The 23,339-nt window shown below is 42.5% G+C and overlaps 1 protein-coding gene across 4 annotated transcripts; it reads left to right on the top strand.

The window, feature by feature from the left end:
- The first annotated feature begins 13 nt into the window (after positions 1–13).
- On the top strand, positions 14–23,339 carry FERRY3 (FERRY endosomal RAB5 effector complex subunit 3). 4 transcript variants are annotated; one of them, XM_081191705.1, is made up of 15 exons: positions 50–138; positions 724–776; positions 2,489–2,678; positions 3,496–3,641; positions 6,780–6,961; positions 8,382–8,481; positions 8,562–8,680; positions 9,760–9,866; positions 11,177–11,374; positions 11,819–11,947; positions 12,254–12,328; positions 14,139–14,341; positions 20,343–20,400; positions 21,802–21,869; positions 22,852–23,339. In XM_081191705.1, exons 3-15 carry the CDS (start codon positions 2,501–2,503, stop codon positions 22,942–22,944), a joined length of 1,656 nt encoding a protein of 551 aa, XP_081047831.1. In that variant the 5' UTR covers positions 50–138; positions 724–776; positions 2,489–2,500; the 3' UTR covers positions 22,945–23,339. The 4 variants fall into 4 exon arrangements, with proteins under 4 accessions (XP_081047829.1, XP_081047830.1, XP_081047831.1 ...); XM_081191703.1 differs by lacking the exon at positions 724–776 and having other exon boundaries at positions 14–138; positions 2,484–2,678; XM_081191704.1 differs by lacking the exon at positions 724–776 and having other exon boundaries at positions 20–138.

The following is a 23,339-nucleotide window of genomic DNA, read 5'->3' as shown; positions in this document are numbered from 1 at the left end:
GCAGCCCGCCCCACCCGTGAGGAGAAGGTTGAGGGGACGGGAAAGTGGGCGGGGCGTGTCCTGGCCGACGCGGGGACTCGCGTCTCGTGGGAAAGGGGCATTCCGCCGAAGGAGGGCAGCGAGCGGGTTGAGGAGCGGGTGAGTTTGTGGGGTTTTTCCTTGTGTTCTCCAAGGCAAACGCGGACTCTCGGGCTGCTTCCGTGTCGCCTCAGGCGAAGGCCGGGTTGGGGAGGGAGGGGGGAGGGAGGGAGACTCTTTTCCATCCCAAATAATATATAATAATAATAATAATGATGATGATGATGATGTTTATTAAGTTGCTTACACATATAACACATACGGTAAAACAGATGAAGCAAAAATAAAAAAGAACAAGGGAGAAATAAAACAAATAGAAAAAATATGAACAATACAAATTGATTAATCAGTTAAACTTCCAACCTCATAAACATATTGCTTGACTTCCTCTAGTCCTTCCCATCTGAATTTCCTTGTAGCAGTTTTCCAATATCATTATTCAAAAACAATATTCTATTTATAATCAAACTTACTAACTTTTCTTAACATTTTAGGTCTCATTTATTTAATTAAATCTTAATTTAATCCTAGGCCTAATTGGTACTTTCAAGTAATTTCTAATATTACAATATTTATTCAAATAGTCTTTAGATTTCTTCCAATCTTCTTGATATTCCTCTTCTTTCTGGTCGGGGATTCTTCCAGTGAGGTCAGCCAGCTCCATAAAGTCCATCATCTTCATCTGCCGTTCTTCCACAGTTGGTAGTTCTTGTGTTTTCCATTTCTTGGCTATTAAAATTTGAGCAGCAGTTGTGGGAGGGAGGGAGACGCTTTGCTTAGACGAAACTTCGCTTTTCCGAAAGAAAAAAGAACCCGAGGAATGCCTGCAGTTTTTGTTTGCTGTAATGTAACAGGTGTTATGTAACAGGGTGGCGCTGTGGGTTAAACCACAGAGCCTAGGACTTGCCGATCAGAAGGTCGGTGGTTCGAATCCCCGCGATGGGGTGAGCTCCTGCCAACCTAGCAGTTCGAAAGTACGTCAAAGTGCAAGTAGATAAATAGGTACCACTCCGGCGGGAAGGTAAACGGCGTTTCTGTGCGCTGCTCTGGTTTGCCAGAAGCGGCTTAGTCATGCTGGCCACATGATTTGGAAACTGTCTGCAGACAAATGCCGGCTCCCTCAGCCTATAGAGCAAGATGAGTGCCACAACCCCAGAGTCGTTTATTATTTATTATTTATTATTATTTATTTTTTATTTATACCCCGCCCATCTGGCTGGGCTTCCCCAGCCATTCTGGGCGGCTTCCAAAAGAATATTAAAATACTATAATACATCAAACATTAAAAGCGAGGCATTCATCTTGCGGGGCACCACTGTATCTTGATTTTATTCTATGAACTGCCCTGAGACCCCCGGGTATAGGGCATTATATAAATTCAATTAATAATAATAAATAATACATATATATTGTAAGCTACATAAAACTGAAGCCAGCCCATCTTCTAAACACTGCAGCCTGTGTATGCCAATGCACTTTCTTCTACGTGCACCCTGCTCCCCCCAGTAGGCTGGAGCCATCAACCGTACTTCAGGTTCCCTATGTTTAAAAGATGAGGTCACCAAAAATTGGGGTCTTAAGATGCAGCAGCCCTGTTGTAAAACACCCTGTCCAAGCAGCCCTGCCCAAGCAACCTCTTGAGCTTGTACATATTTCCTAAAATGTATTTAACTTCAGAAGCTATTTGAAAGGCTTAAAGAAACACATAAAACTATGTGTGTAGAAGTGGTTTTATATGTATTAGAAATGGGGCTTACAACAAAATGTTGTCGCGTATTCTCACCCCTAACAGAAATGTTTCTATTCAAAATAGTAGCTAGTTGTTCCTTCCTCTAAGATACTAAAATCTTTTTCGGAAGGTTGTTTTAAACTATTTTGTAGAAGTTTTAATTCTATTATGATGTTTGCCTTCCTTGATTCTTTGAAGGAGTGTGTGAAGGAAGTTGCAAAGACCTCAGTCCATCCCTTTTTGTGACTTTTTGGGTAACTTCTGGGTTCAGTGCAATGCACGTGAGCACGGTCACACACATATTAGATGTGCCTAAAATGGTATCTGTCTGTACTTTGTTTGTAAACTTCATTTTTTAACTTGAAGTTGCAATTGCCTTATCAGATCTTTAAAACAAACAAACAAAAAACCCACCACTTTAAAAATAAACAACAGTGGTGCTATTCTGTGACTGTGTCCTGTTTTAGTCCAGGGAACATCTGGCAAATCTTATTTACTGCAATATTAATTTCTGCAGGGTGAATAAAATAAGAAAATACCTTATTTTTTAACAAATGTGAATATCTTCATTCTCCTTTTTTGTTTTACTTTTTAAAAATTCACTTACTGGCTCCTCTGCCCTTCCTGTGTGTTTGTGTAAAGATATAACAGTAATAGCATTCTCCTTTTGCTTCAGTGCAGGAAGCTTTTGAAATGAAGGGTGACCAAGGAACAATCTGTAGTAAGGAGAGAGGGTTTCTGTATGAATTCAGGGCTGGAAACCAACGTTTTGTGCTTACAGTTCCTCTGAAATTCCCAGTTCAAGAAAGTGCTACCCATTTGCATAGGCATCTGATGCGTCCTTACAACTTGCCATGCTTCATAGAAAATGGTAAGGATTTCTTCTATACCATCAAACATAGACTTTCTCACAGCTGCATAGGGCCTCTAAAGAACTTGGATTTCACATAATGCCATCTGCAGACGTCGGAGGGAGATACATAGGTGGCCCATTGCACATGCAAAACTCTGTTTTTGGATGTAGGGCAGTTGAGGCTATAACTCATAGCTGCTTATTTTGCCCAAGGGCGGGGGTGAAACTCCTGTTGCGTATTCAGTCACATCATTTGGATATAATGACCCACAAGATACTGTGATCACTTAAAATAATGGAATAATCACTTTAAAAGGGGCATTGTTTGCCACAGTGGCTAATAAACTGTGTGCTGTATAGACATATTATCTGGATGGCATGGGATACATTCATGTGATGAATTGCACTGTGTTTAGCCCAAGACAGAGACATGGGACTGACATTTGTTGGAGTTCTACTCCCTTGTGATTGGGTTTTTCTTTAACTCTGCCTTGCTAGCTTTAATTTTGATCTCAGCTTTCCTCCCCTCCTCTTTAAACAGTGGGGGGCGGGCTTCCTTTCTTCCCTCCCTTCTCTGAACTCTTCCTCCTCCCTTCTTTCTGCTGTGGTAATGATCCCTCCACCTGTGAAGCAGACCACCAAGCTGTAATGCATAAAAATATTAAATTGGATATGAGGGATTTGAACACCAAATGTGTGGAACTTACAACCTTTCCTATGTATGTCCTCTTAGTAACCATTAAAAAAATGAATTTACCCCTTATAATGACTGTAAATTAATAAGATAAGCATTTCAGTTGATGGATGGCCCCCAAAAAACCTGCCATTATTTCAGATTTAAAAGAATCCCTGAATAGATTCATTGAGGAGGAATCCATAAAAGATCACGATGAAGAAGCAGAAGCAGCCCTGGAAGCTGTAAAGTCTGGCAAAGTAGATTTACACCAACTGGCAAATGCTTGGGCCAAAACTTATACTGAGGTAAGAAGTCGCCATAGCATTATATATGCTTCAGAAGTTGATGCTGGAACTTATTTTTGTAGCATATTCAATTCTTTACTGGTTATTTCACTCTCTGATTAGAAATACATGAACCAACTACTGTTGTTTTGGCTCCATCAGGATCCATGCTCAGAGAATGAGTTTGCTTTTCCATTGTTCAGTTATTTGCCTTCCTCCCTTCTCTGGCTCTAACGAATGATGGTTAATTTGAACATAAACTACTTCGCAAGGCATTACCAACTAATTATTGCTAGAAGGCTGGTTGAGTTTTCATCTCTGGCTTATGCCTTCCCTTTTTCTGCTATTACATGAATTGCTTTTTAGTTTGTTTGCTTTTTTCCTTTTTTAACAAACACTGGCAAAAATGTTATTAATGCATTATCTATTAGATACTTAAGAACTGTGTGTGCTTGCACAGAAACTTTTAAGTACAGTGGAACCTCTACTTATGGACATAATCAGTTCCGGAGGTCCGTCCGTAAGTCGATCCAGGTCACTGGTAGAAGTGCCGTTGTGTTCAGGCGCATTTGGTGGCAACGCACTTCTGCGCATGTGCAGACGGCGGCAGCCACTTCTGCGGGTGCACGAATCGTGGCAAACCCGGTATTTACTTCCGGGTTTGCCGCGGTCGCGACTTGGATCGGGCCCAAGTAGAGGCAGTCGTAAGTAGAGGTTCTACTGTAGTTGGTAGCACATGAATGGATTTAAGTTATTAACAGATAAAAAAGATAGGTGGTACTGAGTTTTTCTTTCTGGGAATGATGGGAGTTATAGTTCAGAAGCATCTGGAGGGCTGAAGTGCCCCACTCCTGTCTGTTTAAAAGTATGTGGTGCACTAACAAATATAATTTGATTACCGTATTTTTCGCTCTATAGGACACACTTTTCCCCCTCCAAAAATGAAGGGGAAATGTGTGTGCATCCTATGGAGCGAATGAAGGCTTTCGCTGAAGCCTGGAGAGCGAGAGGGGTCCGTGCGCACCGACCCCTCTCGCTCTCCAGGCTTCAGGAAGCTATCCGCAAGCCTTCAGACTGCGGCGGGAGTGCCCGCCGGACTCCCAAGGCTTACGGATAGCAGCCTCCAAACCCAACGTGGTTTGGAGGCTGGCGGTGAGGGAAAGCAGCGCTTCTCCCCTCCACCAGCCCCACAAGCTCGATGGACTTGACCTGGTTTGGAGGCTGGTGATCGGGGAAAGGAGCGCTCCCCCCCCCCCGCCAGCCCTAAAGAGCAGGTCGAAAGGAACCCAAAGCGTCTGGAGGCTTTGGGTGAACGCACCTTGAATGCACAGAATGCACCTTGTTTTAGAGGGGGGGAACAAGAAAAATTTTTTTTTCCTGTTCTCCCCCTCCTATGGTCCGGTGCGTCCAATAGAGCAAAAAATACTGTACATCTGTAATCTACTGTATTGCCTTAAGTTTGCATTGATCAATAAAATCACTTGTACTAGGAAAGTACTGTTAAACACTGACAGTATGAGCCATTGATATTATTTAACATACTGTTCACGATCTTTAATGCAGATAAAGAACATTTTAAAGTTATCTTACTGCCTTTTCTAAAGACTCTTATAAACACAGAACAGCAATAATTATTCAAAACAAATGGAGTTTAAAAGGAAGAATGATACCGAATAATTTTTTGTACCTCTGTGTTATTATTTATATTCATTTGTAAAAATATTTATATACTGTTATTCCTATAAAAAAAAATAATCATATAAAATAGTTAAAATGAGAAATCAGCTACCTGTTGTAGAAAGATGTATTCTTAATTGCCTAAAAGCCTGATGGAATAGAAACTTTTTCAAGAGGAGTTGAAAAGTTGAAACAATGCAGAACAATGGAATGAAAACCTCCCTGGTGTGATTGGTGTGTGTTCTCAGATTCTGGTTAGCAGTGCTTCTAACTGGCATATGCTCATCAATCATTTTCATATCTTCATAACCTTATACAGTGGTGCCCCGCAAGACGAATGCCTCGCAAGACGGAAAACTCGCTAGACGAAAGAGTTTTCCGTTTTGGAGGTGCTTCGCAAAACGAATCTCCTATGGGCTTGCTTCGCAAGACGAAAATGTCTTGCGAGTTCCTGCTGGGGTTTTTTCCCTCCCCCCCCCCCCGCTTTTTCTAAGCCGCTAAGCCGCTTATCAGCTGATCCAATCATTAGATAAGCCGCTAATAGCGCTAAGCCGCTTATCAGCTGATCCTATCAGCTGATCCGATCAGCAGATAAGCCGCTAAAAGCCTCTAAAATCCGCTAATAGCGCTAATCCGCTAATCCTTCAATGGGCTTGCTTCGCAAGACGAAAAGAACCGCTAGACGAAGAGAATCACAGAACGGATTCTTTTCGTCTTGCGAGGCACCAGTGTATAAATCTTACATAGCCAAATAGTAGGATACTGAATCGAATAGTGAATTGTAGCTGTCTTGTATCTCACATTAATTTTCAGAAATCCTGTATCTTAGGGCATTCCCAATAAATGTGATACACATCCGCTGTTGTTGAGGCACATACCCAGCAGCTGTCGTTAGCCCCTGGATCAATCTGGTTCAATCAGTGGAGTCAAATATCAGCTAATAGGAATTTATGAAAAGTTTACATAGAGTTGATTCTACCACGGTGTCCCCTGATCAAATTCAAGTTCTCACAGATTTCCTTTCATAAATCTTGTTTCACCAGGGACTATTGGCATCAACTTCCAAATTAAGAATCATAGATCTGAATCAAAGCCCCCTTTTGACGGATTACCTGAAATCAGCATCTTAAAACTATGTGACACAAATCAGGGATCACCAACCTTTTTGGGCCAGTTGGCAAAATTACTGAAGTGCCTTTTTTGTGCTTAGCATCTTGTTGGAGCATAAAAAACGCTTTATTTGAGTTATTGACAGTTGCTATACAAGAATGAATGTGGGAGAGATCACCAGTTTGCTAGATATGGCTGCAGTTGTCAGCACATGGATTCTGAACCACGGAGGCAAAATCTTCAAGGGAAAACCCACAAATTTTATCAAAACAAAAATGTCCCACAGGCAACCAATCAGTATAACAATTTATTATTATTATTTTTTAAGTTTCCATGTGCAGGGCACATTATCATCATTTTATAATTTTCCAGGCAACATTGGAATATGCAAGACCTGAAGACCCAAGCTGGGATGAAGATTTTGCAGATGTCTATCATGATCTTATCCATTCTCCTGCTTCTGAAACGCTGTTAAATCTGGAACACAATTATTTTGTTAGCATCTCTGAACTGATAAGTGAAAGAGATGTGGAACTGAAAAAATTACGAGAAAGGTAATTCTTTAAACTTGGCATTTTCTGTTAGACCTAAAATTATTATAAAGAGAGAAGAAATTAATCTGGTGTGTGTTGTTTTTCTAAAGAACTACCAGAGATTTAGATAACTGTCAGGAACCGAAGCACAGACAGTTGATTCTCTTTTTTTAATGCACCTCCTTTTTTAATGTATTGTTCCCGCCGAAGACAGTTTTTGAAGTTTCCCTTTGCCAGAGTTGAGTCTGTGTGACACTGTTGATTAAAAACAAATCTGCAGTCCTTTACAAACTTAAAAGTAATGGTCATGGAAGGGTCTCCTTATGAAGTTGATAGAGCTAGTTTTAGGGTCATAGTTCTTTGGATCCTGGCCACTAGCTGTGTAGCATGGAATTTTCTGGAAACACTTCATGGGGACAGGTCACTATTTCACACATTTAACTTGTGCTATATCAGCTTCACACACTTGATGGCTGGGCAGCTGATACTGCACAAATAAAATTCACGCAAGGTAGACAGCTTAAAAGCTCTTTCTGTGCCCGGTTTTCCCTGCTGGGAAGAGAGAGCTTTTAAGCTTGTCAGATTTGCTTCCTGGGCTCTGTAAACCTCCCTACTTTTTCAAAGAAAGGAAGAAAGCCTATGCTAAATGGATATTGCAGCATGTAAACTGCCCTGCCCCATCATCTGCCCATGCTGGCTGTTGCAGTTCCTTTTTTATAATAGTTTTTATTAATTTTAACATATAAATTATAATACACACCACAGAACTTCCTCACTTATATAATCTTTTTTGGACTTCCATCAGCACCTCTGATGATCCACCGTTTTGACCACTGCTTATGCATTTCTTAATTTCATGTTGGCTTTAATTGTTTTAACTAACCATCCTCCCCCTTATCCATTTTTGCATTAATTCCAATAATACTCCTCACACAACTTCTTGCAAACCTAGTCTGATCATCACAAATACTTTTCAAATAATCTGTAAATTTACTCCAGTCTTCTGTGAATTTCTGGTCCCGCCAATTTCGAATCCTTCCTGTTAGTTTATCCAATTCTGCATAGTCCATTACTTTCATCCTCCACCTGGCTGTTGCAGTTCCAAACATCTGGAGGGCAGCTTACATAATGGCAGTGAGAGGAGACAAACCTTTTTTTTGGTGGCAGAAACCCTGTCGCGAACTCTCCCCCCAGGGAAATTTGACTTCCCCCCTCTTTGGTGGTTTTCATTCCACCAAGCCTTTAATGGTTTTTAGTGCTGATTGTCTTTTATGCTCTTCTTCAAGATGCTGTTTTAAAGATATTTATTCTCAGCTTTTCTTCTATTGACATATGTTTATGGTGCCGGGGGGGGGGGGGCGTCTCTTATCAGGGCCAAATTGTGATGCATATCTGTTTTTTACAAACAAACAAAATATTTCTGACTAGATTTTTATTGTAGGCAAGGTGCTGAAATGGATAAGGTGATGCAAGAACTAGGGAAGTCACTATCGGATCAAGACGTAAACATGCTGGCAGCACAACACTTTGAATCCCAGCAGGTAAATGAAGTACCTGATTTAAATAAATTGGGCAGCTCATTTGTTGTTAATCAATTGGCTGACTCAACGTCTCCTTTTAGGCTTTGGAGAACAAGTGGAACAATGAACTGAAGCAAACTACAGCTATCCAGAAACAGGAGTATCAGGAATGGGTGGTAAAGCTTCATGAGGATCTGAAAAACCCCGGCACCACTCTCGGGTACCCTTCTTTCTTAGTTTTCTTCTTAACTTGCTGATTAGGGATTATATCTGTTAGTTACTAATTAGAAGGAGCAGATTAGGGATGTTGGGGTCCGTCGCTTCTTCTGGCCAAATGTTGACTCTAGTCCTGGATTAAGGCAGCAGAGAGCATTGTTGGCTGCCCACTCTCCACCTTAGAGCAGATTTATGCCACAAGGTGCCATAGGAAGGCACTGGACATAGTAAAAGATCCATCGCATCCTGGTCACTGTCTCTTCGAGCTCTTGCCGTCGGGACGGAGATACAGGACGATGAAGACAAGAACGAGCCGTCTTAAGAACAGCTTCTTCTCCAGAGCGATTTCGGCCCTGAATGGGAAGCCCGGACTTTGAAAGTCATCTAATCTCCCTTGCTGTATTATATTGTATTGTTTAATTAGTGTTTTTATGGAGCAGTCAAGTAATTTTGTTGTCCCCGAAGGGGGCAATGACAATAAATATATTATTATTATTATTATTATTATTATTATTATTATTATTATTATTATTAATTTATGGAACTGTTATTTTATTTTAGTGTAGAAAATCCACACCCTGATGTGAACTAAAAGCACACAGGAGGCGGTAGAGACCCGGATAGGATGTTACTCTGTCACAACAAAGGGGTCTGCTTGTGTTGCAAGATCAGCACCAGGGACTTAAATATGAAGGCGGCAGCTGGTTGCCTGTTGGCTAAGTTTCTCTGTGCTCTGCTGTTTGTTTTAACAAAGTGCTCAAAGGGGTGAGCACAGCTCTTCCCCTACCCATTTTGTCATTGCAACAACCCTGTGAGGTAGGTTAGGCTGAAGGGCAGCATTTGGTTCAGGATCATCCAGCAAGCAATTATGGTTTTGTGGGGATTTGAACATTGGTCTCCCAGATCCTAGTCCAATACTCTAACTGCTACACCACATGGGCTCTCTGTAGCTCTGCCCCTGAAGCTGTTGCAGTTCACATGGTTAGGGTAAAATGCCTGTTCCTGTCAAATTAATAAATACGGAGGCAGTGGGGGACAGAAAGCTTTGTCTGGCTTCATTTTCTTTCTTTTTTGTTATTTCAGTGATGAAATAAATGTCCAACCCAATCAGTGGAGAGAATCTGCAGAAGGCAATGGGAGGCTTTTTGAAGACCAGAGACAGCTGGAAGAAAGTTTCACTATTCATCTGGGTAAGTGAAAGATTGAACGTCCAGAGCTTTTTCTCACAGCCACGTTTTCATTCATTTCCAGATTGAACATGTTTGTCCACATATCCATATTCAATGGCTTAACACACATACAGGCCACAAATTACCAAAATTTGAAACATGTTTTAAGTTGTGATCTAAACCTATCTTGGTAACCACATCAGTGAGTGGTATTGATTAAAGGTAAAGGTAAAGGTACCCCTGCCCGTACGGGCCAGTCTTGACAGACTCTAGGGTTGTACGCTCATCTCACTCTAGAGGCCGGGAGCCAGCGCTGTCCGCAGACACTTCCGGGTCACGTGGCCAGCGTGACGAAGCTACTCTGGCGAGCCAGAGCCGCACACAGAAATGCCGTTTACCTTCCCGCTAGTAGGCGGTCCCTATTTATCTACTTGCACCCGGGGGTGCTTTCGAACTGCTAGGTTGGCAGGCGCTGGGACCGAGCAACGGGAGCGCACCCCGCCGCGGGGATTCGAACCGCCGACCATGCGATCAGCAAGTCCTAGGCGCTGAGGTTTAACCCACAGCGCCACCCACGTCCCGTGGTATTGATTACAACTTATGAAAAAGGTTGTGCAGATATTCCATCACTAAGTTTACTTAGTGTAAAGCAAGTTTCGTGCACCAGCAAAAGTAATTCATTTTGGAAATTGCATCAGTGATGACTAATGTGTCTTCTCTGATAGCCCAATGATTTTCTAAATGCAAATGGACCCAAAATGGGTTTATTTCAAATAGACAGCTGCTAAAACTGTCTGATTTCCCCTGAAGTCAAATTATTGTTTTCTAGATATTTTTGTATTCCACCTCCCTCCGTTATGGATTGAGTTGCTTGATATTGCTGCAATGTTAGCAGACTTGCTGCTATCTCTCTCTGAACTGGTGTACTTTTCCTTCACCAGAACATTGCTACGCTATGGTTAAGTAAATTTCTTTTCTGATCTGGGGTGAGTCTACTGGGCTTATTTCACTATACATATCTCTGTTCTTTCACAAGTTACTAAGAGAATGTATATGTTCACCTTTGGGGAGATAATGTGTGTGGTTTGATATTAGAAGCTAACAGTAGTTAAACGTCTTTAAACTGAGACACACAGTATAGCTCTGGTCTTTGCTGTTGCTCCCTCTATATGTGGGGTGAGATAACTGATTTTATAGTGTGTTTTAGATTAGCTTTAGCAGTAAAGTCAGATTATCTGGACATGCTTATTCCGAGGTGACTTGAGCTCCTTTTGGTCCTTCTCCCACTCCCTGTCTCTCACACACACATCTTATTTTTTCCTCCTGCCTAGGAGCCCAATTGAAAACGATGCATAACTTGAGACTGCTGAGGGCAGATATGCTGGACTTCTGCAAGCACAAGCGGCATCACCGCAGTGGAGTCAAACTCCACAGGCTTCAAACGGCACTGTCGCTTTATTCAACTTCTCTTTGTGGCCTGGTCTTGTTAGTGGATAATCGCATCAGTTCATACAGTGGGATCAAAAGAGGTAAGTCGTCCTCATTGAATTGGATTTCTTCCTGTTGAGTTCAGGTCAAGAGTTATAAAACTACTTCCTTTTTTTGCCCGAACTAACATATAATTGATCATTTGACAGCCACCTCTCATTTGATATAATGAAGTGCATCACACAGACAAATAGTTGTAAGGCCTATTTGTAAGAATGAAAAATGGGATAAATAACATTCTGTTTAGCTGTAAATTAACACTATTCAGTAGTCAGGTTTGCACCCTTTTTTCCTTGCTGGTTTTAAATCATTGGTTTTTAATTTAAATCGAAGCCCTCCTGCATGCTAGAACCCTTCCCCAACACCTAGTCTTCTGTGCGAAGGGAATGTTTTTACACAGAAAAGTATTCAATCATGTGAACTTCTGGCTCATAAAACAAGTTCTTCTCCACTGAGATCTACGATCTTTCTTTCCTTTCTTCCAGATTTTGCAACAGTTTGCCAGGAGTGCACAGACTTCCACTTCCCTGGGATTCAGGAGCAACTTGAAGTTGTTCAGCAGGTTGTGCTTTATGCCAGGGCACAACGCAGCAGTAAATCCAAGAGACTGCGTGGTCAGTACTAGTTGTAGTTGCTTTCCTTCAAATATAAACTGAAAGCGATTTCTAGTGTCCTTTCCAGTAAAAATGAGGAAAATAAACATTTCAAAAGTGTTATTTAAGAATACATTTCTGCACACAGAATTTTTGTTTTAATTCTCAAGTTTCAATTGGTCGCTGCTGCTTGAGTTATAAATGTTCCAGTCGCTTCTTCCTTGTTTGTGTAGAAAATAATTTGATCTTTCCTTGTGTGACATAATATATAACCAAGATACATTCAGTTACATGTGATGTACTATTATTTTTTTTTATAATCTACAGATTCAGGAAACAGAAACAATGGCAATGAAGATAAATCTAAGAACATAGAACAAAATCTATCAAATATTTTGCCTGGTACGTTTAGTTATGTAGTTTGTTCAGTAAGATGCGTTCCTTGCTAGAATTCATATTGCAGTCTTTTTTTAAATTCCTGTGTCAATTTATCATTCAAAGCTACTTGCCAAATATGCTTTAACTGAAAGGCACCCCAGAGTTTCCCAGTGCTAGGCAATTTTGAGATGGGCCACAACCAGTACAGTGGTGCCCCGCAAGACGAATGCCTCGCAAGACGGAAAACTCGCTAGACGAAAGAGTTTTCCGTTTTGGAGGTGCTTCGCAAAACGAATCTCCTATGGGCTTGCTTCGCAAGACGACAATGTCTTGCGAGTTCCTGCGGGGTTTTTTCCCTTTCCCCCCCTTTTTCTAAGCCGCTAAGCCACTTATCAGCTGATCCGATAAGCCGCTAAAAGCCGCTAATAGCGCTAATCCACTAATCCGTCAATGGGCTTGCTTCGCAAGACGAAAAAACTACTAGACGAAGAGAATCACAGAACGGATTCTTTTCGTCTTGCGAGGCACCACTGTATCTTCCAAAAATCTGCCACTCTGGCATAGTCCTCCACAGGTGAAAAAGCACTTCCTTAACCTGACAAACCCACCAACAACATGCAGAGAGACTCCAATGAGTATAATTCAGGTGAATTGGAGTCCTGTGCCATCAGGCTAGTCTCCTGTACTTTAGCAGAGATAGAGTGTAAATGAGGTCAGGATCACGTAGCTTTCCATTCAGCTTCAGTAATTTTAATATTCATGTCATCCTGTAGCTGACAAGATTCAGAGCAGTCTGGGTATTGGAAATACAGCAACATTTTATAAATTTCCAAAATAGCCCCCTCTCTCATAGACTAGTGTCTCATAGACTTTCATACATTGTCAGAGATTGAGGAGGACCATAACTGACAGAGTAGACTTGGGCTTTCTGAAACCAGGAAACTTTTATACCTTATAGTAAGGAATCCAGCATTTTTTTCTAAAATTTGTTTGTTTTGTCAAATCTTTCTACTGTGTGGTGCCCTTTTCCTTCCAAACCAGAGAACTGAGAGTAGTTCTCTGGGGCTTTAAAATTTAGGTGGTTTTTTAAAAAGTAGAAGTGAGGATGTAAAAGGACTGAGCTTTTGGCCCGTCTCTTCCGTGTCATGTCAGACTCAGGAAAAAGTTTTTAAAGTGAAGCAGAGATGGCAAGGCAAAGAGGCAGGGAGGAAAGAATGTTGTTTCCATTGAAACACACAGGAATTTTTAGCATTACAAGTCAGTACTTGTAATAGTTAACCTAATTGACAGGAGTCAGAATAAAAACTAATGACATTCCAGATCTCTTACACTGTTCACTAAAGGATTCAGATATATTCTGCCACTTTTTAAAAGTAGAATCAGATATATACCTGGGAAGAATTTAGAATAAAAACATAAACTTTGGCAGAATCATTGTTTTCAAGGCTGCTATATGCCCAAGCCAATATAAATTGAGAGTGGTCCAACTTATAATATCTTTCTCAATAGAAACTGCCAAAGGAGTAAAATTGTGTTTCACAGTCAAGAAGTTACAATCTCAAATGAATTTGTAAGTCCACTGTTGCACTACCTTGTTTTGACTATGTTCTATTTGTCCACACATGTAAATGTTAAATAGCATGGGGTACATTTTTACACTTTGCCATGTAATCTTGCCAAAAAACAACATGACCTATATTTAATTCTTACCTAATAGAACACATCTGATATCCAGAATTGGGATCTGATGCTAAAATACTTTCCGACATTTTACTCCTTTCATAGGTTTGGTTTTAAATTTATCACTAAACTTATTATAACATTTTTCCCTTAGGAGAATTTTACATCACCCGTCATTCAAATCTCTCTGAGATTCATGTTACCTTTCACCTCTGTGTGGATGATAATGTGAGGTCAGGTAATATTACTGCCCGGGATCCTGCAATAATGGGCCTACGAAATATCCTCAAAGTGTGTTGCACACATGACATCACCACAGTTAGTATTCCTCTTCTGCTGGTACACGATATGTCTGAGGTAAGCAACTTATCACCAGTGACTTCTTGTTCTTGTTTAACAATATTGTGGCTGACCCTGCTAGTCTAGACCTGCTAGTTTCCTAAAGTGGTGGGCATCGACCCACAGTGAATAAAGACCTAGGAGTCTAAGGGTTCCTGGAGCAGAAAAACGGTTTACAAGATATACAGTGGTGCCTCGCAAGACAAAAAGAATCCGTTCTGTGATTCTCTTCGTCTAGCGGTTTTTTCGTCTTGCGAAGCAATCCCATTGACGGATTAGAGGATTAGCGCTATTAGCGGCTTATCTGCTGATCGGATCAGCTGATAAGCGGCTTAGCGGCTTAGAAAAAGGGGGGGAGGGGAAAAAACCAGCAGGAACTCGCAAGACATTGTCGTCTTGCGAAGCAAGCCCATAGGAAATTCGTTTTGCGAAGCACCTCCAAAACGGAAAACCCTTTCGTCTAGCGAATTTTTCGTCTTGCGAGGCATTCGTCTTGCGGGGCACCACTGTAATGTGAAAAACCTAATTGGGAACTGTGATCTTCAGAAATAAAGGTCATGGGCATATACAGAGTGTATCTCCCTTTCTACTGAAAAGCCTCTATATTTAACAAGATTCCACAGTGCAGCAGTGTTCTCAGACCATACTATATTGCTTTTAAAAAAGTATACAGATGAAGAGTTTCAGTTTTAAGTGTGTGTGGGGGGTTTTTGCAGTATCAAAAGGAAAATTCTTTATTTCCTCCAAAGATAGAGGTATAAAAGCAAGCTGCCTTCTGGAAAACTTCAAGGACCTTTTAAAAAGGCTTTGGAGCTTGGCTTCAAAGCTACATTCCCGCCCCACATCACCACAAAAACATACTTCAGGCCTCCTTGCTGCTGCTTAACGCCATCATTTTAAAAAATTCTCGACACCGTTTGAAAACCTGTGTTAAAAATGGGAGGAGGAGCAAGCACTCTCTCCCACAATTATTTTTTCTCCCATCCCAAATGCAGTAGGAACATAAGTAAGATACTCACATTTGTTCAGTGGTATTCTGCCTCTCTCTCCCTGCTTGCTTAGGGTAGCTAGCCTAGCTAGTACACACATTCATGGGGCTCTGCAAAATGTAGTGTGTTCTGTCGCTCGGTAGGCACATCCTGCAAGGAAATAGCTCTGGGCACAGTCAGAATCTAGAATCGATTCTGATTGACTTATTAGGGCTTGATAATACCTGCCCTCTCCGGTTTATTAATAGGATCTTGTGCTGTGTGCTCATTCCAGTATTGTGATTGGCGTGATTATTAATAGATGGCAACTTCTGCTATTCAACAAACACACAATTACCAAGTGTTCATTGGCTTTTATCTGGCAGTATGTTGCATCATGATCCTAAGAAACAATGTCACCAGTATACAAAGAATACAGTGGTACCTCTAGTTACGGACTCGATCCGTTCCAAGGTGCCGTTCGCACCCCAAAAAGTCCACAACTAGAGTGCCGCTTACGCGCACAGCATGCTAAAGCGCTTCTGCACATGCGCGCATGGGGTGAAACCCGGAAGTTCGTATCCTGAAAAAACACAGCTGGAGACTGACGTAACAAGAGTTACGACTGTACTCGAAAATGGGATTTCTCTGTTAGCCTACTGACATATGCCCATGAGTGTGATATGTGAAAATGCATATCAGAATGACGGGGACCCTCCAGAGAAACGGGGAAAATTTGTGACCCCTCCTTAAGAACAACTCTTTTGGTGTGAAAGGAGGGGAATTTGGTTTTCACCCAGGGATGTCTCCACTCACCCTGATATTGGATCACCCTGCTTTTTGACTTTTGGATAATATCAGCAGTTCCAGGCCTGGGAATCAATGGGAGTCCATAGAATGGGTGCCATTAAGGAGGAGGTTATAATTGCATTGCTAGAGAGGACCCTATCGTTCCTCCCGATAGGGTCACTGGGTTGGGCTCCAGCTCCACCTAGTGGACAGGCGGGAAGTGGGGGTCTCCTAATCAGCTTTTGCTCCCACCTGAGGCATTCTCATCACTCTTGGTCAGGGGTCAACAAAGTTTTTGTGGCTTGGGCCAGTTCACAGTCCCACAGACACTGCGGTGGGCCGGAGTGTGTGTATGCGCGCATGCGCAAATGCTATTTCCAGCGCTCCTTCCAGCGTGGAGGAAGCGTGCGCAGTTTCCCATTGGCTGCAGGAGCTTCCTGCAGCCAATGGGAAGCCGGTCAGCATCATGGAAGGCGGTTCCCACTGTGCTCCGTGCCAGCACACAGGAGCTGACCGAGCGAGCAGCAGGGGTCCCCGAGTGGGAGGCGGGGGTCCATGGGCCAGTTAAATGACCCCCGTGGGCTGTTTGTGGCCCATGGACCTTAGGTTGCCAACCCCTGCTCTTAGTTCTCGCTTCTTCTACATTTTTTTCCACTCCTCTGAAGCCCCTCTCCATCCATCTGTCATCCAGATCTTCCAACCTCCCTCCATTTGGAACGGCAGCTTCCTCCCACCCTTTTCCACCTTTCCTTTCCTAAACATTTTTTTCAGCTTGTTTAGCTAAAAGTTGAAGAAGAAAGGGCTTCCCCTCTTTTTCCTTCCTCTTCCTTTCCCTGCTCAACGAACCATATTCAGGAAAGTGGACTTGGATCACAGCCTGCCCGTGACCCATAGAGCTGTTCCACATGGTTCATGATCAGGCCCATGTCTTTCTTGGGTGCGCATGTCTGTAACTCCCATTGCCTGCACAAATGTCTACAGGGCAGCAGCCTCCAGCACTTTTCAGCAACTCAGGACCCCCCAGTAGGCCACAAGCACGATACAGTACCTTGACAAGGTATTGATACATCACCCAGGACTGGCTTGAGGGCCAGAGCACGATGGGGCTTTCACCTGGCAGTATATTGTGGGTGAAACCACTGCCATCAGGTGTGGGCACCATCACACACTGGCCCTTAAACCGAGGGGGAAACGAGGCGCAGAGGAATGAGTTCCATTGGCCCTGGCCCCATGGCCGATGGAGCTTGAAACTCCCTCTGCAGTGGCTGCAAGTGCCACATAATGCTCATTCCTCACCTGCAACAAAGCCTCTGCTCTTCCCAGAGGGGAGGTGGTGTGAGGGGGAACCGTTCCTGCGTCGGCAGGGGGGGGTGTTTGGCCCGCTGCATCATCTCCCCGGCTGCTGCCCCGCCCTGCAGTGGGCCAGCCAATAGGGTTGACCTGGGGGTGGGGTTTAGCCGCATTCAAGTGGCCGTGGCAGCCTCCGCGCCTCATTCTGCTTTCTGGAAGACGTCGGATCACCCACACTTTAGGATAGGTTTGTGCTCTTGACCTTGCTGTGGGCCTTGGTTGGTTGCCTAGGGGACCTGGTAGGAGTTTTTGTCAATTTGGCTAAATTGGCACCAACCTCTTGCTTTTTCGCCTGTTGTTGTTTAGTCGTTTAGTCGTGTTCGACTCTTCGTGACCCCATGGACCAGAGCACGCCAGGCACTCCTGTCTTCCACTGCCTCCCACAGTTTGGTCAAACTCATGCTGGTAGCTTCAAGAACACTGTCCAACCATCTCGTCCTCTGTCGTCCCCTTCTCCTTGCGCCCTCAATCTTTCCCATCATCAGGGTCTTTTCCAGGGAGTCTTCTCTTCTCATGAGGTGGCCAAAGTATTGGAGCCTCAGCTTCACGATCTGCCCTTCTAGTGAGCACTCAGGGCTGATTTCCTTCAGAATGGAGAGGTTTGATCTTCTTGCAGTCCATGGGACTCTCAAGAGTCTCCTCCAGCACCATAATTCAAAAGCATCCATTCTTCGGCGATCAGCCTTCTTTATGGTCCAGCTCTCACTTCCATACATCACTACTGAATTGCCTACCTCGTAGCAATTCGTCACAACTTTTCCGGTTTTGGTGGTTAGGCATTGGAATATGTGTTGGGGGGCGGGGTGTGGCCATCACCTACCCCGCCCCATTTTGGGTATTCCATTAAAGGAATCCGGCAGTTGTGGATCCTGTCTGACACCCTTGCTGGTGGCTAGGGCCATGGCACGACCCCCGGTGACATCAGGGGAAGCTTCCAGTTGTATTTGCATCAACAAGCTGCGCAGGTAGGTATACCTGATATAGGTAGTTTGATCCCTGATATATACCCTGAGTATATACCTGTATATATATCCCTGAGTATATACCTGATATAGGTAGTTTGATCCAATGCCTAAGCCAATAACGCTCACATGCTGTAACCAATAAAAGTTGTGGCCTTTTTCAGCCTGTTAACTTAAAATACTTGTGTCCATGTCCATTACGCCTCCACTACGCGGGTTAGGGTCCTCGAGTCACAAATCATTCTTTCCTTGTGGCAGCTCCCGTCCTTTGGATCTCCTTCCCTCTTGACTCCAGGCAGGTGACTTTGTTGTACTTTTTGCCAGTTGTTAAAACATTATTGTTTAGACAAGCCTGTCCATTGACAGCCTGTCCATTGACGTTACCTTGTTTTAATCTCTCTTTAGTCTATTGTTCATTTTAATTGTTTTTTTAATGTTTTGACTTGTTTTTGCCTGTTTTTTATTTACAATTCTCAGATTTCTTGTAAACTACTTAGAGCTTTTATTACAATCCAGCGGTGTATAAATTTTGTTAAATAAGATAAACAAACGGTGCTGTTCTGAGAAGATTAATTTTATAGATTTAAATTCTGTGCCGTTCTCTGTGCCCCGGCTTATTTTTATTCTGTGCATCCCCAAAATGACAAGTACACACGTTGTCATCCAAAGCAGTCATCATCCAAGTGTCACATCCTGTTTCTTCCAGAAAGCCTTTTATGGCATCAGCTCGTAACCTCACTGACTGCCAAATGTGCTGCTAATTTCCCTTCAGAATAACAGGACCTTCCTTTTTAGATCATGGTTTTTATCTTCGCCAAGACGCAGATCAAAACCACCGGCAAACACCCACGTTGCATGTGAGCAAGAGAGCGTGTGGGCAGATGAAATTACAATGGAGATCTAGTATTTCTTCCGCTAAGCCTGAAAAATCCCTATGTCTGTATTCCGTTATCCCTTGCTTCTCTTTCTGATTCATATATTACATAACCCCAAGGGCTAAGTAAACAGACGTTAAGGATTTGCATCATGAGAAAATTGATTCTAAATGTTTCCAGTTTACAAGATGTTTTGTGGTTTTACCTTCAGTCTGTATTTTATACATGTTCACTGAATCTAGGTATTTTAGTCTTGCTATCCTTGTAGGACATGGTGGGACAGATTTGGCTGCTTCCAAACAATGCGTCTGAAATTTAACCTGAATTTAACGGTTATTTATTTTATCAGATGTAAGCTTTGGCTTTCTATACTAGGTCCTCAAGGTGGCTAAGTGAATAACGTCGAAAATACAACATAAAACAAAAACCAGTAAAAAGCACAGATGGTAACTGATAAAGCAGCAAGATAAATGCAGTCATCAGCTGATATAAAGTGGTGTATTTTGAGAACCCAATAATGAATTTACAGAGCTTATTTATTAGCAGACTTATGAAATGATTGGGACCCTTAATGTGCTTTCGCAGTATGATGACATAGTGCATGGCAGGGGAGCAGATTTAATCACAGTATAGTTTGACTGTGGCATGATAGATTCAGAGCCGGAGAGGATCGTTTAGGCCATGTAGTGCAACTCCCACTTGATAGAACTACATCATCCCCAATGTCCAGCCTCTTCTTAAAGAGCTCTAGAAAGTGAGAACCCACAGACCTTCTAGAGACTTGGTCCCATTGCCCATTGTCTCACTGTTAAATGAAATGAGACTTGTATTAATAAAGATATTGGGGGAGGGCAAGCAACAGGCAGTGGTTTGGGGCGGGGATTGAGTGAGCATAGCAACCGTATATTCCATGAATTTGAGATGTTAAAGTTGGATGAATGAAGAAATGGTGACAGTTAACTTGTTGCAATGGCTTATTAATTTGAGTCATTTGCTGAGTGTCTTGATCTGTATATAAAACACCTGCTATTTAATTGATAATTAATCAATTTTAATTTTTGTTTTTTATTTTAAGGAAATGACTATATCCTGGTGTCTGAAAAGGGCAGAGCTTGTATTTAAGTGTGTTAAAGGTTAGTAGTGCACAGTCATATTCTACATTTTTGGAAATGCCAATTTCAAGAGTAATAGGAACAGCCTTAACTCAGTGAGCACGTGCATTGCAAGCAAAAAGTTCCAGGTTCAATCCCTGGCGTCTCTGGTTACAAAGCTCAAATAGTACAGTTCGGAAAGACCTGAGACCTTTGATAGCACTTTGTTGTTGTTTAGTCGTGTCCGACTCTTCGTGACCCCATGGACCAGAGCATGCCAGGCACTTCTGTCTTCCACTGCCTTCCACAGTTTAGTCAAACTCATGCTGGTAGCTTCGAGAACACTGTCCAACCATCTCGTCCTCTGTCGTCCACTTCTCCTTGTGCCCTCCGTCTTTCCCAACATCAGGGTCTTTTCCAGGGAGTCTTCTCTTCTCATGAGGTGGCCAAAGTATTGGAGCCTCAGCTTCAGGATCTGTCCTTCCAGTGAGCACTCAGGGCTGATTTCCCTCAGAATGGATAGGTTTGATCTTCTTGCAGTCCACGGGACTCTCAAGAGTCTCCTCCAGCACCATAATCCAAAAGCATCAATTCTTCGGCGATCAGCCTTCTTTATGGTCCAGCTCTCACTTCCATGCATCACTACTGGGAAAACCTTTGCTTTAACTATACGAACCTTTGTTGGCAAGGTGATGTCTCTGCTTTTTAAGATGCTGTCTAGGTTTGTCAGAGTAAATCAGCATGAGTCAACTTCGTATGTGCAACTAAAGTAGAGATTTCTGAACTGTTTGAAAACTAGACTTAACTACTATGCAAATGTGTGTGGAATTGCAGCCTGAACCACACTGCATATCAATATTATTATTTTCTTCTGAACGGAGTATCCATCATAAAATCTACTATGCCAAGAGCTCTTTGTCTTATTGAGCTTTGGGCCTTCCCGTTGAGAATTCCAGATAGACACCATAAACATAGAAGAAACTGCTCTGCATGATCTAATAATAGTACATTAGGTAAGACCATGTTGACTTGTTTCTCTGCACTAAGAAATGCAGCCTGCTTCCAGTCCCAGCCAAGCCTTGTATGAAAAGCAGCATGTTGCAGGAACCTGTCCGTGGCTTTTAGAGTTGTGGGCAATGTAGTGTGGGGAGATAGGAATTCCTCTTCCAAGGATGTTCCTTTCCAGTTCTATTCCACATTGAATTGTACTAGCAGAACCACTGAAAGTCTGCACTCCTTTAGGTGGAACTTGGGCAAAAACTTGTACTCTTGACTCAAGCCAGTTCCTTTCATGTTGTGATGTGAAGCTGTTGTAGAAAACTGGGAGCGCCTAACTGGCTTTGATCAGTCAGGTGGCTTAATCACAGAAGCCAGGTTCTATTATATACAGTCCTGGTTGGAGCCATGACTTACAGGGTCACTGTGTTTTTGAATTCCTTCCAGGATTCATGATGGAAATGGCTTCATGGGATGGAGGGATTTCTCGGACGGTTCAATTCCTGGTACCGCAGGTAAGTTAATGAAGACACACATAGACTTTAAATTTTGTTATGTTCTAGAACAGAAATTTTGATAGGTTCTAGGGACACGGGTGGCGCTGTGGGTTAAACCACAGAGCCTAGGACTTGCCGATCGGAAGGTCAGCGGTTCGAATCCCCGTGACAGGGTGAGTTTCCATGCGTTTCCATGTGCTGCTCTGGTTCGCCAGAAGCGGCTTAGTCATGCTGGCCACATGACCTGAAAGCTGTACGCCGGCTCCCTCGGCCAATAAAGCGAGATGAGCGCCTTAGCCCCAGAGTCGGTCACGACTGGACCTAATGGTCAGGGGTCCCTTTACCTTTACCTTTAGAACAGAAATGGTTCATAGATTGCCCTGTGTGTTGGTGTTACTTAAAAAAAATTTAAAATCTTGTGACTATCAACTTTATGCCACCTCATGAGAAGAGAAGACTCCCAATCCCATGGTTTTGTTAGTATTTTTAAAATATATATATAATAGCAGTGTGGTTTATCAGATGGAATGCCTGCCCTGGATTCGAATCTCAGTTCAGCTTTGGAACTCCCTAGTTTATATCCCAGCTTACAGGTTCATTGTACAGATAAATTGGGGGTGGTCATCGTATATGTTGCCCTGAGCTGTTTGGGGGGAGGGTGGGATAAAAATATAATTAAGTGGCCATTTGTAGCTGATAAGCAGAACTTTGCAAATATGTGGCTTAGATTCACACATTTTGTTAAATAGCTCTTTGTATAAAATAAATGAGAGGTGTGTTTTATTTATTGCTGGGATGAATCTGAATAGCTGGAAATTCCCTCTCCCACTTGGATGTGTAGAGTGCCCTTATGAAGCTCTTTTGGGAGGAAGAGCGGGATATAAATTAAATAAATAAAAAATTTAAAAGTTGCAAGGAAAGCTCAGAGGCTTAATTTGTGTTTGAGCTAGAGAGAACAAGAAACATATTTACCCTTTGGCTCTCTTCCTTTTTATTACAGAGTATTTCTGAAGAAATGTTTTATCAGCTGAGTAATATGTTGCCACAGATTTTCCGTGTCTCATCTACGCTCACTCTGACATCCAAACACTGAGTGCCGTCAATACTCTGAAAAGGAAATATAGGAAGACAACACTGGATCCATTTTAATACATTAATCATCTCATCCTTAATGATAACCACCTGAATGTGATTGTGGTGCAAATTCCTTGAAAAAGCTGGGATTCAAGACATACTTTAAAGCTTGCACGAGGGGAAGTGGGTTGGTTTGTTGATTTCCTGCCCCTCACTTTTGTCTGCATGCCCTCTCACCATATTATGGGATGTTTTGGATCCTCCAAGCTTCAGAAGCAGTGGGGAGACAGGGGCAGTAGGGAGTGTGGTAGAAGCCTAATTGAAATTCAACAGTGGAGCTCTGGGTCAAGCCGTAATGTATTTTCCTGTACATAAATATTGTCAAACAGAGATAAATACTTTTTAAAAAATGGA

Source organism: Podarcis bocagei, assembly GCF_964188305.1.
Source record: "Podarcis bocagei genome assembly, chromosome: 4".
In the NCBI taxonomy this organism is placed as follows: Eukaryota; Metazoa; Chordata; class Lepidosauria; order Squamata; family Lacertidae; genus Podarcis; species Podarcis bocagei.
Note: the sequence above shows the minus strand (reverse complement) of the source record. Positions and strands in the feature narration are given on the sequence as shown.

Bases quoted from the DNA above. Each gene is read 5' to 3' on its own strand.
- FERRY3 (XM_081191703.1), top strand. From the start codon at position 2,501: ATGAAGGGTGACCAAGGAACAATCTGTAGTAAGGAGAGAGGGTTTCTG. The intron at 3,642-6,779 runs GTAAGAAGTCGC...ATAATTTTCCAG, and splicing joins GGGCCAAAACTTATACTGAG to GCAACATTGGAATATGCAAG. The intron at 6,962-8,381 runs GTAATTCTTTAA...TTTTTATTGTAG, and splicing joins CTGAAAAAATTACGAGAAAG to GCAAGGTGCTGAAATGGATA.